The following is a 16267-nucleotide window of genomic DNA, read 5'->3' on the forward strand; positions in this document are numbered from 1 at the left end:
GAAGCTGAGTTGACAGGATAGGATTTGGAAGACAGAAACGGACTCATGATTCCTATTTCCTTGAGAGGCAGCACTCAGCCTGCTGGGATTCCCTGCGATTCGAGGCTCCATCTGAACATGCCCCTCACAGAGACACTCCCCGCTTGCCCACGGCAGCCCTCGCTCCTCTGCAGATCCCAGAGAACCACCCTGGCCACCGAGTGCTGTCTTCCACATGGGAGCAGCCCTGCTGCTGGATGAGGCCAGGGAGAGTCTTCCCGGCAGCTTCCTCTTGCATCTCACACGGGGGGGATCAGTCTTCCAGTCCCCTGAAGACGCCTGCCAGCCCCAGCCCCGGGGCTCAGAGGGTTGCTGCCCCAGAACAGAGATGTTTTCTAGCAGCCACTGCGGCCCTCCACAGCTGTGTCCTCTTCTTGTACCCAGCTCACCTGAGGCCTCCCATGTCAGAACTTGGCATTCTCTCCTAGATGGCGCCTTTTGCCAAGTGGAGGGCAATATACTGTGAGAGGAAAGCAGGATAGCAAGACCTGGACTTAAGTGACAGATGGCACCTTTTGAAGCCAGCTGTGTTGCCTCTTCTAAACAATGGAGTTATCTGGAAGCCACTTTGGTGAACACCGGCCTATAAAGGGAGCCGCTTTCCCTGCCATCAGCCAAGGAGGCTTCGGCTGGGCACTTCCTTCTGATCGAGGCAAGATAGTGGAAAAGAGCAGAGGCCACAGAAGGAGAAGGGAGGAGCTTTGGTTGCCCCTCCGAATGTTCTGTGCCGCAAGCATTAGCTGCTTATGTTGGCTCCCCTCCTCTTTGTGAAGGATACCAGAAGAGAGCGTGGCTGGGGCAGGGGTCTCAACCGGGGTGGGGGGGACAGGATGATGGCAGAGCTGGGCCCTGTGGCTGCGGTTCCCCACATGGAAGAGCATCACCACAACTCAGTCGGGGAGGGGCGGGGAGTTCCTGATGCTCCATGGTCTTGCCAGCCCCAGGAGAAGCTCCTGAGCACCAAAGGCAGAGGCAGCTGACACAACTCTGGCTTGAGTGCCAAGACCCTCCCCAGCACGTGGAAACGGTTTCTTAAAAGCCGCCCCCTCACAGCCTGCCCGTGAGGAAGAGCAGCCCCCAGCCTTTCCTCCCCCCCCCATTACCTTCCAGAGCGTACTTCATGTCCTGAGCAAAGAGGGTCCACATGAGTTCAGCGCTGACCTTGCCCATGTCCAGCTCCTGAGGGAACCTGAAAGCACAGCCAAGGCACCGTCACGTCCCAGGCCCTTCCGAGGGGCAGACTGACTGGGGGGGCTTCTGGGACACAGAAGGCAAATCCTTGGGAGGCTGGAACTGGGGGAAAGATGCCTCAGCCTCTTCCCTTGGAAAGAGTGGGGCAGGACTGAAAGGGGTGGGAGTGGGGAGAGCCCTCTTCTGGACTCCTGAGGCTGAGGGCTGGGCTAGCAGGTGGCCCCGCACCTCCCACACACTGGCATACGGGATGGCCAGCCAAAGGCCTCCTCCAGAGCACCAGAGCCCTTTGGCTGGCTTTCCAAGCAGCCTCCGAAAACGAGAGAGGCCAGGTCTTCTCCACCAGCAATACCTGAATTCCTCAGGAGAACTGCTCTGGCTGTGGCCTCCTTGAGGGGAATTACACTTGCCAAGGCTGCTTGTCAGCCACCATCTCCTGTCTGGGTTCATTTAGGACAGCGAGCATCTTGACTTTCTGCTTGCCCTGCCTTGGATGCTATTGGGAAGTGGGTTTTCTCCCGTGCTGTGGCGCTTCAGTGCACTTCCCAGGCTCCCCTCACTTTCCTTCTGAAACCTTTGCCAAACCCATTTTCCTGTGTTATTTGGGGAAAGGATGCACTACAGCTGGGCTGGCACATGCGTCGATGCCCCAGGCCCACCTGGGCCCAATTGGTCGGGTATCTGTTGAGGCACCGTTGGGGCACTGATGCTGATGCTCTGAGCATTTGAAATGTATTTTAATTAGTCAACTGATTTAATGTGTGATTTTATGATTGGACCCGCCCTGAGGCTGCTTGCAGGGAGGGCAGGATATAAATGGGATGGAATGAATGAATGAATGAATGAATGAATGAATGAAACGAAATCTTTCCTGCCGCAGTCATCTGCAGCATCCTCTCCCCGCACAATCACCAGAGGGATGTTTGCGCGTTTGTTTTAAATCTGCAATTGACTTTTCATGGTAACAATATATCTATTGGGTTCTCTGCATTTGTTAAAAGTATCTCTGTAGTGATTTCCACTGCAGAGGTATACCTTTCCCCTTATATTTGTGCAACAGAAAGGACTGGAGACATACTTTATTTTTTATTCATTAATTAAAATATTTATATTCCACACCTATTTGTGGCACAAGGCAGCCTGCATATCACACGTTAATCTCTTAACAGTTAAAATCAATACGATAAAACTCCAGCTCTCCCCCTCCTGCCAAAAGATGCCTGCAGTTTAGACCTCCATTGGAAGCCCTGGCCAATGAAATGGCCTTGTGGTGCCCCCTGAAAATTTCCGGGAGCCTGTTTCTCAGCGTGGGAGGAGCCACAACGGAAAAGGCCCCGGCCTCTGGTGGGGAGAGAATCACAGCCCTCCCTCCATCCTGTGGCAGCCTGAGGGCGGTGGTCGGTCCAAGGGACACGCAGGCGGAGGCGGGCCTTGAGGTATTGGGGCTTGAAAGGCCTTAACCAGCACCCTGGATCGGGTTTGCACCCAAACTGGCAGCCCTGACAGTAATCAGGCTGCAGCAGTCTGAGCCAGCAGCAGCTTCCGGGTTGTCTGAGGGGCAGCCAAATCCCAGAGCACAGTACTGTAATCTGAACATGAGGGAACAAAAGCACGAAACAGCAGGGCTGGATGGGCTGAGTGTGAGGAAGGAGACATTTCCCACATCAGATGCAGCTGGCAGAAGGCACCCCTGGCCACTCAAGGGGCACGGCTGGCTGGGCCCGGCCCGGGAGCCCTCTCGAGCTCTCCACCTGCTGCCGCTCGGCACTTCTCTTCCAAAACCAAAGCTTCAGAGAACCAGCCAGACAGGTCATCGCAGCATTCTATGCCATGAGAACAGGTCCACTGCTGACTACAGAAACCACCCAAGAAAGCGTGTGATGCCCTTGCCTTTGGGGGGTGGGGGAAAGATGCAGGGCAAGGGCAATGTGGGGAAACTTGCCAGCTGGAAGCTCCAGAGGGTGAGAGGAAACCACACAAACCCACCCTTGCGTGGGATGCTCCTGTGAGTCATCACCAGGCCTAAGAATAGGCTTGCAGCCCTGTCCTCACTGCAAGGTGAGCCCCCCCCCCCCCCCCTCCGCCTGCCGGTGTTGTTCGCAGCATCTGCTGGGCCTGGAGGTCTCACCCCACCCTCTCACAGCCAGCCAGCAAAGACACTGGCAGCCATGCTGGTCCAAAACAGAATCCAGAACCCAAAGTCACATAAATGCCTTTAGCCCATGGGGTGGGGTGGGGGGGCTCTCTGCTCTGTCGACCTAAGATGGACAAGGAGGCTGACCAAGGTTTGGAGCATCTCCTCAGCTTTCCCACTTGCTGCTGCTGTTAACATCTGGGGCGTCAGAGGCTGGGGCTGATGGGTTAGGCGCCTTCCCAGTGTCTCTGCTGCCTCAGTGGGGTGGGGTCAGACTCGCCTTTGTTCCCTCTCTCCCATCCCCTCCCACTCCTTTATGGGCTCTCTTCTAAATGGCTGGAGAGGCTTGAGTCCCAGGGAGATCTCATTCCCACCCGTTTCCAGATGAGGGAATTGCAGGGCCAGCTGGCCGCTCCAGCTGGGTAGTGGAGCCCCGCCCCGCCCCTGCCGCACCAATGCTGGTAAGTGCAGAGGTGAGCTTCCCCACTCCAGGCACAGGGGGAGCCAGCAGCTCCTCAAAGAGGGGCAGAGGGAGGCCAGACGAGCCCCCTGAAGCCCAGTGGGGCCTATGTGGCTGGGCCTCTCCTAGGGACACGCTGCTGCTGCTGCTGCAGGGTAGGCTGGGGGAGCTGTTGGCCCTTCCTTGTTTGGGAGGGGCTGCATTGCACCGAACCCCGAGGGCTGCTCAGCGGCAGCAAGTTGTTCCTGGATCCATCCCATCACTGCAGCTCCAAAAAATGCCATGGCAACAGGAGTGTAGCATCCAGGGACTAATGCTTTCTCAGTGCTGTTTGTTCTTCTCTGCCGGAAGCCTTGGCCTGTGGAAAGCGGCCTTTTGTGGAGGCCACTCAACCACGGAGAAGGGCTCTGAAGATAAGTAAGCATCACAAAGGAGAAATCTTCTCTGCACGGCTTCCTTGAAGGACGCCTCCCCCCACCCCACTCAGCCTGACATCACAGAGCGCTGCTGGAATAGCTCAGCCACAGCCACATCTGCATGCAGCCCAGCTTCTCCCCCCCAGACACCTCCTCTTTTCCATGGAAAGGAACGGAGATGCTGCCTCCCTGGGTACAGCTGGACCACCTCCATTGCTACCAGTCAACAGGCAACAACTGCACACAGATGGATGCGTGGAAAGTCCTGTTATTTAAGAGGACTGGGGCGGGGGCGGGAATAATTCCCTCTGCTCCCTACTGAGGGTGGGAAAAGCTGCAGCCGTCTGGAGGCAGGCTCATTTCTGACTCTCGGCGCTACTAGGCAGAGCTGAGAGGGCCAAGGGGGCTGGGCTGTGCAGTGTAGGGCACAGCAGCAGCCCAACCTCAGTGAGAAGGGGTCAGAGTGAGCCACCTTTCCTGGATTGCTTTGCTCTTTGGATAAACCAAAAATCTCAGCCCTGCACTGATTCATCCTCCTTCCCACAAGGATGCCCCCCGCCCCGCCCTGCCCTGCCCCGGCCCGTGTGCTTCCCAAGGCACCAGACCCCTCCTCCCTCTTAGCCCCCCCCCAAGCCTCCAGCAAGATGGCGGGGTGGGGGGGTCACCAAGCCCTCCAGGGCAGGGTGCAAGGCTCTTCCCACTCACTCATTCGCTCCTCCTCCTCTGGAGGGTCAGAGAAGTGAGTCCTGCTTAGAAGCCAGAGCTGCCCTGGAGGAAGGGGGGGTGGATCCAGACCACCCATTTTGTTTCCTTTCTGCTGTGGAGAGTTTTGCCTGCCCTTTGGACTCTGTTGTTGCTGCTGCTTCAAAAGGCAAAGCTGCCGCCGTGGGGCGTGCCCCCCCCCAAGCAACATGGGATAGGAGGACCCCGGGAAACAGCCAAAGTGGCTTGCAAAGAGGATGGATGGTTTAAAAACAAAACCCTGCCCCCTTGGAAGAAGACCCCCAGGGCTTGCCTGGGCGCGGGAGGAGGGGACTGTGCTCTGCTGGGAGCCCCCCTCCCTCCCCCCTGCCCCCAAAGCCCAGCCTTACTGGTTCAAGACCGGGGTGTAGGCTGTCCGGTCTTCGTCAATTATGGTCACCATGAGGGTGATGAGCTGCGTCCAGAAATCCAAGTTCTTTGTGGTTGGGCCTTGCTCTTCTCGAGGAACATCTTGCCTTTTACCCTGTGGGCAAAAGGATGGGAAAGCAGTCCCCATTCTAGTGTCATCTGGCATGGGGTTTGAGTTGTGGCTCCTTTGGCCCTTCGCATGAAGCATCCGCCCTTTCGCCTGGCGATCCACAGAAGCCTCCCAGAGCACCAGGGCCGATTCTCCTGCTGGCTCAGCCTCCCCAACTGCCGGAGCTCCCCGTAGACAGACTAGGCTTTCCAGATTAAACTCCCCGTTCACACCAGAGTCCAATGCTTCCTCTAGGGTTGCCATTTTAGGAGCATCTGCTCTGCTGCTCATGTTGGGCTGGACAAAAAGACTGGGCCAAGGAGCAGCTGCCTCTCTGCTGGATCCATTCATGTGCCGTGATGTCCCTGGGACCACCCCTCAAAGGTCTCCCTCCAGGCAGAACAGATCTGTCTGTGCTGAGGAGACAGCTGGGGACTCTGGCTAGATGGCGAAAGAGGCAGCACTTTCACAGAGACATCCATCCCAAGGGCCAAAGCCTGGCCCACCTGGCTTCTGCTGCTGCAGAGGTGAGCGGGGGATGCAGCAACAGGCTCTGCAGGGCTGGTGGCGCCAACAGAGACACATCAAAAGTGGCCTGTTGGAGCCCTCAGGCCCAATACCCCCCCTCACGCCACATCTGAGAGCGGCCAGCAGATCCCCATCCAGACAGCCAGCCCTGCTCTCCCATCAGGGCAGCTCAGAAGGCTGAGGCTTGGAGGACAAGGACTCCAGCCAGTGCTCTACGCTCAGCGGGGCCCTCCCTCCAAGGTCCCAGTTCTCTGACTGCAGCCCAGCTCCACCGTCAGGGAGGGATGATGTTGGGGGTGCAGCCAGGCAGGGAGGGGGGCAGGGCTGGGTCAGAACGAGGCGGGGCCCCCCTCCCCCGACCAGGATTCTCTTTGGGGGTGGGGGGCGAAGGCAGCAGACCCTTCCCAAGTGGAAAAGCAGCCCAGCTCTTGCCGGGGCTCACCTGATCCAGGAGCTGAGAGTACAGCTCGTAGCAGTTGTCAAAAATGTATCTGTAGGTGGAGTCCAAGCAGGCCCTGACGCAATCCTTCACCACCGTGCTGGCGCGGGGCGGGCTCTGTAGCTCCAGGACCTGCGGAGTTTGCAAGAGCATCAGCAGCAACCAGTTTCAAGGGGCGCAACATTCTGCACCCAGCACAGCAGTGAGTGGTCCAAATGGGAAGGGCTGGGTTTCTTTAGAACACTGGCTGGCTCTTTCGCTATGCGTCGTGCCTGAAGCAACCCTAATCAAACCACTAAACTACATTAATTCCACTAAAACAAAACAACGGAAATTATTTTGGTTTGTCAAGGCAACAGATGATCTCTTTAGCTTCAGGAACTTCAAAAAAAACATTCTTTGGGAGCTGCTGAAGGGGGGGGGGTTGAAAGGCTTTGCTTCCCCCCTGATACTTGAACTCTGCCCTGACCCAGATGCCCCAGGCCAGGGGAGGACTTGCATGGAAGAGCGTCAAGTGAGTCCACAGAGGTCACTGCGCAGAGGCAGGCCATGGCAAACTACCTCTCCTGAAGGGCCGCCATAAGCTGGCTGCCACTTCTTGGCACTTTAGACTCTCTCTGTCTCTCAAAATCTGAGGCTGCCTCATTCTTGGTGTTGCTCCGCTTGCTGCCACAGGGGCTTCTCAGGAGCTAAAAACACGCACACACACACAGACCTTTCAGGCAGATAGTTGTAGCGCAATAACGTTATTGCAGCTAATTCTCAGCTTTCTTTATTCTTTTTTTAAAAGTAGGTCTAACACTTTTGGTTGCAAAGTTATAAGGGGAAAACTGCAGCCTGCATATTTTGCCTTATAACTTTGCAAGAAAAATGACTAGGGACTTACTTGTTAAATGATCTGTCAAATAGTGACTGTTTTTTTAACAACCCTGGAAGAGTCTTCCAATGTGCAGTTTCCAGATTCCATAAAAACTGCAGCTTGTAAGAAAAGGCAGATGCTTCCTTGAAACAGACACTTTACAAGATGCACCATCCTCCCATGCACTGTGGGTGCTCTCCACCATGACTTCTGGGAGGCCAGATAGTGTGGTCTCCATAGCAATGAGTGAGGCAGAGCCTCCTAACACACCATGGCTGCTTGGCTCCTCCGCAAGCTCCTCACAGCTTTGGTGGTAACGGTGGTGGTGGGCAGTGGCATGAAGCCTTGGCTGACTTGCTGGTCTCCCATCCACATACTAACCTGGGCTGACCCTACTCAGCTTCCAAGACCGGATGAGAGGGGGCTAGCCCAGAGGTGGTCAAACTGTGCCTCTCGAAGCTCCCACTGCCTCATTGGCTGGTTTGGGAAAGGCATTTCTCTCTTTAAAACACTTCTCCAAGCCAAGTCAGCAAGTGGCTTGGGGAGTGCATTTAAAGTAAAAGTTGCTTTCTTTCCACCTCTGTCTCCCTTCCATCTATTTGCCTTGCTTCCTTCTCTCAAACATCCAACATTCCTGTCTTGTGGCTCTCAGACATCTGACATTTATTCTATGTAGCTCTTATTATGTGAAGCCAGCCCGGACTAGCCGGGGCCACCCAGGTCAGGGCCTCGCAGCAATTACCTTCATGCGGAAAAATGTGATGCTGGTGAGGAGGTCCACTGTGGATTTCAGGTCCTGAAGCCTGTCCGGACTGCTAGCCGGGAAGTTCTCCTAGTGCACGAACATGGGAGAGAACATTCAGCTACAAGGCACAGGGAGCTCAGCACGTTCCTTCCCTTCTAACCTGCCTGGCAACCACCCGAGAAGGACAGGTGGCCTGCTTCTGAGAGATGCTGCCACCCTCCCCCCCACCCCTCTGGAAGGCAGTGATGCATGAGGGCACGGGGCTACACGAGCCGCCCATCACTGCAAGTCTATGACTTATACTCAACTCATGTTCTTCAAGTGAAGCTTAGAGGGGATGAAAGAGAGTTTCCCTGCTCCCCTCCCCCACCCCCTAGTGGGTTCAAGATTCCGGGAAATTGGACATGTGAAAGCAAAGGTGGTCCCTGGAGCAAAGCCCGCTTGCAGAGAGGCCAGGCACGAATGCTGACTCCCTCCCTTCCACCCCCTTCAGCTTCTGCTCCCTCACCCCTCCCCACAGAAGCCAGCCGTGGGTCTCCCTGCTGCGTGGCACCTGTGTGGGGCTCAGCCAGGAGCAGCACCTACCCTGTATTTGGAGAGGTCGATCCGCAAGGAATTGTGCAGCTGATCCAAGAGTTTGATGAACTTTTCTCTCTGTGGGTGGGGTGGGGGTGGAGAGAGAAACATCTGTGAGCGAGATGGCTGGGCGGCCACCACCACCCCTCGCCCTGCTTGAGGACCTCCCTCCTCATGGGGCTGCTTCCCCTCACATCAAGTGCAGATGTCTGAAAGGGGGAAAGATGAGTGGAAGAGCTCTGCCCCAGTAGTACTTTCTCCTCCTCCTCCCAGGAAGGTTCGCGGGCTCAGGCTTGACAGCTGCTGTGTTCCAAGAGGCGATGAGGAAAGAGGCCAGCCGAGCCAGGTCTGGACCAGGCCCAAAGGGGCTCCCGGGAGCTCTCTGGCAGCTCCCTTGCCCTTGGCTGAGGCTGCCAGAGGCTGGCTGGCGGTCCTGAGAGCAAAAGACCGGCCTGCTCCCGCCCTCAGCACCAGCGCCCTGGCCGGGACTGCTTCCCCACTTCCCTTTGCTCCCTGGGAACATTTAGCTCCCACTCCCCTCTCAGACTAAGCCAGGGGGCTTGGTGAGCCTTGCAGGACCCAAAAGCCAAAGTGGTGTTCTGCTGGGAGTCCATCAATCAAGACAGCACAACACTGTCAGCGGGAGGAGCTACCAGGTGCTCCAGAGCACTTCACCAGGCAGGGAGAAAAACGGGGCCTGCTTCCTTAGTTGATTATTTCTTTACTGTTGAGACTTTTTGGCTGCCCTTCCCTGTAAGCTGGGAAGAGGACAGAAGAAGAAGACGGCAGATTGATACCCCACCCTTCTCTCTGAATCAGAGACTCAGAGCGGCTTACAATCTCCTATATCTTCTCCCCCCACAACAGACACCCTGTGAGGTGGGTGGGGCTAAGAGAGCTCTCACAGCAGCTGCCCTTTCAAGGACAACTCCTACAAGAGCTATGGCTGACCCGAGGCCATTCCAGCAGCTGCAATGGGAGGAGTGGAGAATCAAATCCGGTTCTCTCAGATAAGAGTCCGCGCACTTAACCACTCCACCAAACGGATCTCTCTCAGGCCGGGGAGCACCAGAAGATTTTGGGTGCCTGAGGGTAGTGCCCTCCTGGGGCCCTATTGAGAGAGGCAGTCCCAGAGGTATGCCAGTGCCTGACCCTGAAGGGCCTTAAAGGTTTGATCCGGTGCTTCAGAGGAAGCCAGTGCAGCTTGCCCAGCGTGGGGTAACTGTGTGCCCTCTGAGGGGTCCTGTCAGGACTCTTGCAGCCGCATTCTGGAGCAGTTGGAGCTTCTGCGACAGCCCCAAGGGAAGGCCCGCATAGAGCGAGTTACAGCAGTCTATCCTGGAGGGGACTGTTGCATGTGCTGCCCTGGCTAGGCCGGAGTGGGACAGGTAGGGAGCCAGTTGCCAAGCTTGGCGTAGATGAAAAAAACTGCCAGCTTAGCAACCTTCGTGACCTGGGCCTCTATGAACAAGATGGCATCCAGAATCCCGCCCAGGCTCTTGACAGTAGGTGCTGATGAAAGGGGCATCCCGTCAAGGGCTGGGAGTTGGTAACCCAACCGTGGCCCACCCCACCCAGCCGCAGAACCTCTGTCTTATCTGGGTTCAGCTTCAACCGACTCTGCTTGAGCCGTCCAGCCACAGCCTCCAGACCTTCAGCTAAAGGTTCATGGAGACAGTATCCGGTTGGCCGCCCAACAACAAAAAATAGCTGAGTGCCAGCTGGGCACGGGGCTGCATAGATATTAAACGACACTGGGGGGAGGAGTGCCGCTTGAGGAACCCCACATACCAGTGGGTGCCTCAGGGACACTTCCTTGCTCAATGCCACCCTCTGTCACCGACTGTGCAGATGAGGCAGGCCACTGCAAGTCTGCCCCACAGATGCCACGCCACGCCTCATCCTCACCACCACCACTCCTGAGAGACGGGGAGTGGCCCAGGGCCGCTTGGGGAGCTTGCAGGCTGGAGTGGGGATTCCAACCCGGCTGTCCCAGACCCTCGTTCAATGCGTGAACTGCTACGCCATGCCAGCCCGCCTGCCCAGGCTGCATGCCACGAGGTGGGGCAGGATTCAGCTGGCTTCAAGGGGCCCCCTGGCCTTCTCCACTGGGGCTGACACTTCCCACCTCTCTTCCCTGTGCCTGCTCTGCCCTGCAGCCTTGATCCTTTGGCTGCTGGAGTCTGCTCTGGGACCTCTCCCCCCGTTTGCCCTCCATCTGTCAGAGTGGCCTTGTCTTCAGCTGCCTCTTCCGCCTGCCCTCTGTCCTCAAAGTGGGCAAAACGACAGTTCTGGGGCTGAGGGGCAAGAAAGGCCAAGCACTCTGCAAGTGCTTTTGCCAAGGACCCCTCCCTTCCCAAGGCCCTTCAGTCCATCAGGGGAAGGCTGGTGTTTTGCGGATCTACATACGGGACTGTGGTCCCGCCCCTTCAGGCAAAGACTCACAGGAAGTGTTCTGAAAGCTTTTAAGCTCCCTGCTGCTTCCAACTCTTTCTTGGGCCCTTCCGGTGGTGCCTTCATGCCCAGCTGTTGACCACAAACTGGATTGGTGCTTGCATCAAAGGCAAATTAGCATTAGCTTCAGAGAGAGGCAGGTCTCTACAAAAGATAAAGCCAATGGGAGCAAGAAATGGAAGACACAGGCACGGGCTGGCAACTGCCCTTCTGGTGGGAGGAGGGAGCGGGTGCTGCACAACACCCTGGGGAGAGACGCCTGGCAAGGGTGCCATGAGCCTCCAAACCCGCTTAGTGGCCTGCAGGCAGCGCAAGCAAGAGCTGACTTGGCCCAGAGCCAGCAGGGCCCACCGCGGGGCTGCTCCCGTGCTGCTCAGAACCCCCCCCCCCCAGGGCAGCAGAGCAGCTTGCCACTCAAAGCAGTGCTTATATAATGCAGACCAGCTGACAGCATAAGACCCCAAAGAGGTGTTTGGGAGGACTCTGAGCCCAGTCTGGACCAGGGAGTTAAGCCACTGACTGACTGGGAGTGGGGAACAAGCCCCAGCCCAAGAGCAGCATTTCTGCTTTGCTCACACCCTTCTGGGGCAGCAGAGGAGACCCTAACCCTGTGCAAAGGCTGCAGTCTCTCCAAAGGGATCCCATGGAGCCTGCTTTGGGGGAGATAGAGGGAAGCATGGGAAAGCAGATGACTGGAGGGCAGCAGAGGCCTCAAAGAAAGATGCTCCCGTTTGGCATCCAAACCTCCACCTCTGTCGATATACTGCTGCATCTCACTGCAAACAGCATCATCTGGAAAAAGTACTTGCCCCAAAGTTAGTCGCAGCAAACCGATCAGAGGCCGACACATTTGTCGTGGCTGTTGTGTGAGCATAAAAAGCATTGATGTTGGCCAGCAAAGTGCTCATCACTGCAGGGACTCCAGGGCACATGTATTTGGAAGACAGGCAGGAGAAATGGCTGCAAGGCAAACCAGACAGACAGCCATTCAAAGACACAGCAAGCACAGCACTCCTCTTGCAGTGCCAAGCCTTTTCTTCCAACCAGGAGGCCTCCAGCACTGGCCACGGAGGGCGGAAGGAAGCCGACTCAAGACTGGCTCTCCTGCCTTCTGGGCCAAGCTTCTGGCTCCCCCTCCTCTCTTGCCTGCATCTCTGCCTGCCCCGCCCCCTGCTCTCACCACACAAGCAACTCACGTCATGGCTTGATAGATGAATTCAATCCCGTAGCGCATTGCAAATTCATCAACGATTTCCTGGGCATCATCATCAAAGTAGACCTTCCAGGCCTCGTCTCCTCTGACTTCTGGGATCTGCACCACCCCGCAGGATCTCACTTCCGTCAGGTAATGGAAGAGGTTCTGAAGGCAGGGGGGGAGGACACATGTCTCACCGCCAGGCCCCACTGGCCACGTGTGAACTGCCTCGTGCTTGTGGGACTCCTGTTGGCCTGGCTTCTTCCGCAGCCAGCACCCAAGAGAGTGGAGCCCAACAAGGCTCCCAGCAAGACAGCCCCAGTCTTGACCCAAAGCCAGCGGTGCTCCCAACTGGCAGGGGGGCTCTGGCGGTTGGCCTGAAGGGAGACCTCAGAACACGGTGGCCACTGAGTGGCTGGGCAGCCGCCCCCACATGGCTCTGGTGCTGGTTTTGGCTCCCACCCCACAGCAGCCTCTCCTTTGCCCAGAGCATTCTTGGGGAAAGAGGAAGGGGTCATCTGTCCGAGCACTCCCTGGGAGTGGTCCAGCAGCCCACTCCACCATCCAACTTCTGTTCCCCACATACCTCATGCAGACAGGCATACTGGGCATGGTAGGGAGCCACCTTCTCCTCCCCTTTTATTTCAACGTTGAGCTTCAGCCGAATGGCCCCAGACACAGCAGACTTATCTGTGCGTTTGTCTAGAGAAGGGGGAGGAGGGGGAGTAACACCTTGGCTGTGGCCAAGAATAGCAGCAACTGAGAAAAGCAACTTCCCTATTCAGAAAACATCCCATGTGTCCCGCAAAGTCTGCAAGCAAGGAGTGCAACAAGGAGTTCTGGCACACAGACAGACCCTGGTCTCTCCAGGCAGCCTTGTCTCCTGCAGCCATTCTCCACCCCGCCCGCCCCCCCCCCCCCGAGCCTGCCACCTTCTGCATACCAAACAAGTGCTCTACTGTCCCGCCACAGCCCCCCAGCTCCAGCTGCCCCACCCACTGGAGCCTAGCTCCCCCCCACAAAAGGAAAGGAGGCAGTGCTTGCAGCTAAGAGCATTCCACAGGCACTCCACTTGTGTCAGGACTCTGCTCCTGAGCTAGATCAGGGAGCACTGCCAGCCCAAAGAGACCACAGCCCAGGAGTCAGGCTGCAGCGGACCAAGGGAGCCACAAGCACTAAGGCCCTGAAAGGGAAGTGAGTGGACTGGGACCATGGCCCAGCTCTTTCAGAGACAGGACAAGGAGCCTGCTGAAAAGCCCCATTGAAACCAACAGGAGGTGAGAGCAGGCGCTTCCTAGACAGCCCTGGCACTCTTGGAGGAGGCAGCTCTCAAAAGGAGAGCGGCACAGACCCCTCGAGGTCATCCACAGGTGGGCTGCCTGGGCCTCTGGGAAAGTGGAGCTCTCGGACTCAGAAGTTAAACCCAGAAATGCCTTTTCGAGAGCCACAGGTGCTCGGGCAAGAGGCAAGCTTCATGCTGTGGAATAACTGAAAGAGTTACATACCAAGGTTATACCAGACATCCATCTCTCCGCTGAGGGTTCTTACTTCAATTATGGTTTGCCCCAAAAAATCGTCCGACTCCTTCTTGAAATGCTGCTTCACACGTGATTTTATATCATCATCTTCATCCCACACTCTTACTTTGATTCTGTCTGTGGAGTTGTGGCACTCGCTGGAAAACGACAGACAAGGGAATCCATTCTAGTTCCAGGATGCTGCAACAGCCCCTCAGGGGCTCTGCCTTTGGTGGCACCGCAAAGCGTTCAGCCTGGATGGCAAACACCACCTGGGGAAACCTTCCTCTCCCGAATCTGAAGCCCTGCTCTTCTCCTCCCACAGGGCTCCAGGCAGGCAGCACTAAGGTAGATGGACTAAGTGGGCAGCAAAGAACTGGCCACGAGCCCCAGAACACAGGGACAAGAGTCCAAGCTTGACCCTGCACAGATCCCTTCCCCATACCACACACACACACACACACACACAGCCGGCTCTCCCTCCCATGGCCCCAAGAAGAGGCACCACACTCGTTCCTTATTCCTCTGACTGGGAATGAGCAAGAACACTTCTCAGAATCATCTTGTCATCACGAACACGTCCTAGAGGCCACTCAGAAATGGAGAATATACAGGGTGGTGCTGTGGGAGGTCCAGGTTCAAATCTCCCCTCTGTCAAGTAAAGCCACGCACTCTCAGAGCCTAACCCACCTCACTGAATTGTTGTGCAAATGAAACAGAGAACAAGGGAAGCCACTTTGGGTGCCCACAAGGGGGAAAAGGAAACAAAATACACTTATGGAGTGAGAAAACAGGCTCCGGCCATTGACTTGGGGACCAAACCAAGGGCATATGAAGTAATCCTGTGCCAAGACAGAGGAGATGGGGGCAGGCGGGGTGGGCAGGGGCTTCCAGTTTCCTCTTTAAAATCAACTGCCAAAAAAGCCACAGCTCTGCCACTGCATTATACCTCTTTGTTTTCTCAGATTTCAAAACCTGAACAGCTGATTCCAAGCTCTGATCTCTTCCCATGGAAATATCAGGTCTCTGTGGATTCATGAGTTTCCTGTCTGCAACAAATCTAGGCCAGGACGGCAGCAAAATCTGGAACTCAGACATCAGCCTGATCCTTCCTGTTGGTTTTCTCCTCTAACCTCCTCTCAAGTCAGCCAGGCCGTCCAGATGCTTGGCTGGTGCAGTCTGGAACTTCAGAGCCTGATCCAGAAAAGGTGCAAGGCAAGAAGCCGATTCCCCATGCAGCTGCACAGGTGGAATGCAGGGGCATGGCTCAGATCTGCCTCCCCAGGCCTGAGTCCATGTCCCCCCCAGATGTGATGGTGCCACTCTTTTCCAAGGCTGCAATCCCATGCACCTCTGCTTTCAAAGAAGCCCTAGTGACCTCGGCATGTCTTACTTAACATAGGAACATAAGAGAAGCCATGCTGGAGCAGGCCAGTGGCCCACGCAGTCCAACTCTCAGTGTCACACAGGAGCCAAAACCCAGGTGCCATCAGGGGGTCCACTCCAGAAGCCCTCCCACTGTGGGCCCCCAAGCATCAAGAAGACAGAGCATCCCTGCCCCAGACAGAAGAAAAGAGGAAGAGTCGGGTTTGAGCTCCTCCCCCGCAGCCACAGGTTTTTTTAGCCTTTCAGGTGCTCTTGGACTCCTACTTTTGTCTGCTGCTGCAGAGAGACTCACCTGGCAGCTCATCTGCATCTTCCTCCTGCTGCCCCAGACAGAGTGCTCCATCCCTCCACTGATGGGCCTCTGCTCCAGGTGCTGATCCAGTCCCCCCTTGAAGCTGCCCATGCTTGTAGTTGCCACCACTTCCACGTGTTGTTAATCACCCTTTGGGTGAAGAAATACTTCTGAGGAACTGTAAACACGACTGGGGTGCAAATCTGTAAGACCACAGTAGTCCTGTCCATGCACCTTTGGAGGCAGAGCAGACCGTGTTGGGTATTCAGGTCAGGCCCTTGCTGGCTTCTTACACAGCGGAGGGACTTAAAACACAGTCTGGCATAGAGTGGGGAGAATCCTGTTCCCAGCAATCCTCCAGCAGCCTGTCTGTCTGTTAACCCCGTTCTGGATTTTGGCATCACCTGGGAATGATCCTGCTGTCAGCCTGCCACGTGGGCACAGCGCCTCCTTCAGAGTGCTTGTGGAGGGGCTCGGGGAACACCACAAGTGTGCAGCCAGCCAGCCACTTCTTTCTTTCTTTCTTGCATTTATATGTATGGATGTCGTTTATAGCCTGCCTATCTCACTCGGACTTGAGGGGGTGAGAGGTATGCCACCCTTCTGCCCAAAGAGGGTCCTATCCCCATCAGCCCAGAGGCCAAGGTCAGTCAAGAAGCTTACTTGGCCAGGTAGCTGCTCCATCCACCTTCCCCTGGAAGGCCTGATCCTCCTTGACGTATTTACAGAGCACTCAAGCAAGCGAAGGCCTGTGCACGTCACAGGCTGGCTGTCCCGGGGCTGCCAAAGGCCTGCTCCACTTGCTGGCCACCAGCCC

General features: G+C 56.3%; 1 protein-coding gene across 2 annotated transcripts in view; it reads right to left on the bottom strand.

Annotated features, from left to right (window-relative positions):
- UNC13C (unc-13 homolog C) overlaps positions 1-16267 on the bottom strand; it is a 120903-nt gene that overhangs the window by 29565 nt on the left and 75071 nt on the right. The window contains exons 10-18 of one of the 2 annotated variants that reach the window (XM_060259742.1): positions 13761-13930; positions 12842-12957; positions 12257-12420; positions 11870-12020; positions 8616-8684; positions 8028-8117; positions 6430-6558; positions 5332-5465; positions 1143-1228 (exon numbers count right to left, since the gene is read on the bottom strand). In XM_060259742.1, coding sequence (XP_060115725.1) covers positions 1143-1228; positions 5332-5465; positions 6430-6558; positions 8028-8117; positions 8616-8684; positions 11870-12020; positions 12257-12420; positions 12842-12957; positions 13761-13930 — 1109 coding nt within the window. Of the gene's footprint in view, positions 1-1142; positions 1229-5331; positions 5466-6429; positions 6559-8027; positions 8118-8615; positions 8685-11865; positions 12021-12256; positions 12421-12841; positions 12958-13760; positions 13931-16267 lie in introns of both variants that reach the window. The other variant, XM_060259743.1, reaches the window with a different exon arrangement.

This window comes from Heteronotia binoei, chromosome 19 (assembly GCF_032191835.1).
Source record: "Heteronotia binoei isolate CCM8104 ecotype False Entrance Well chromosome 19, APGP_CSIRO_Hbin_v1, whole genome shotgun sequence".
Classification (NCBI taxonomy): domain Eukaryota; kingdom Metazoa; phylum Chordata; class Lepidosauria; order Squamata; family Gekkonidae; genus Heteronotia; species Heteronotia binoei.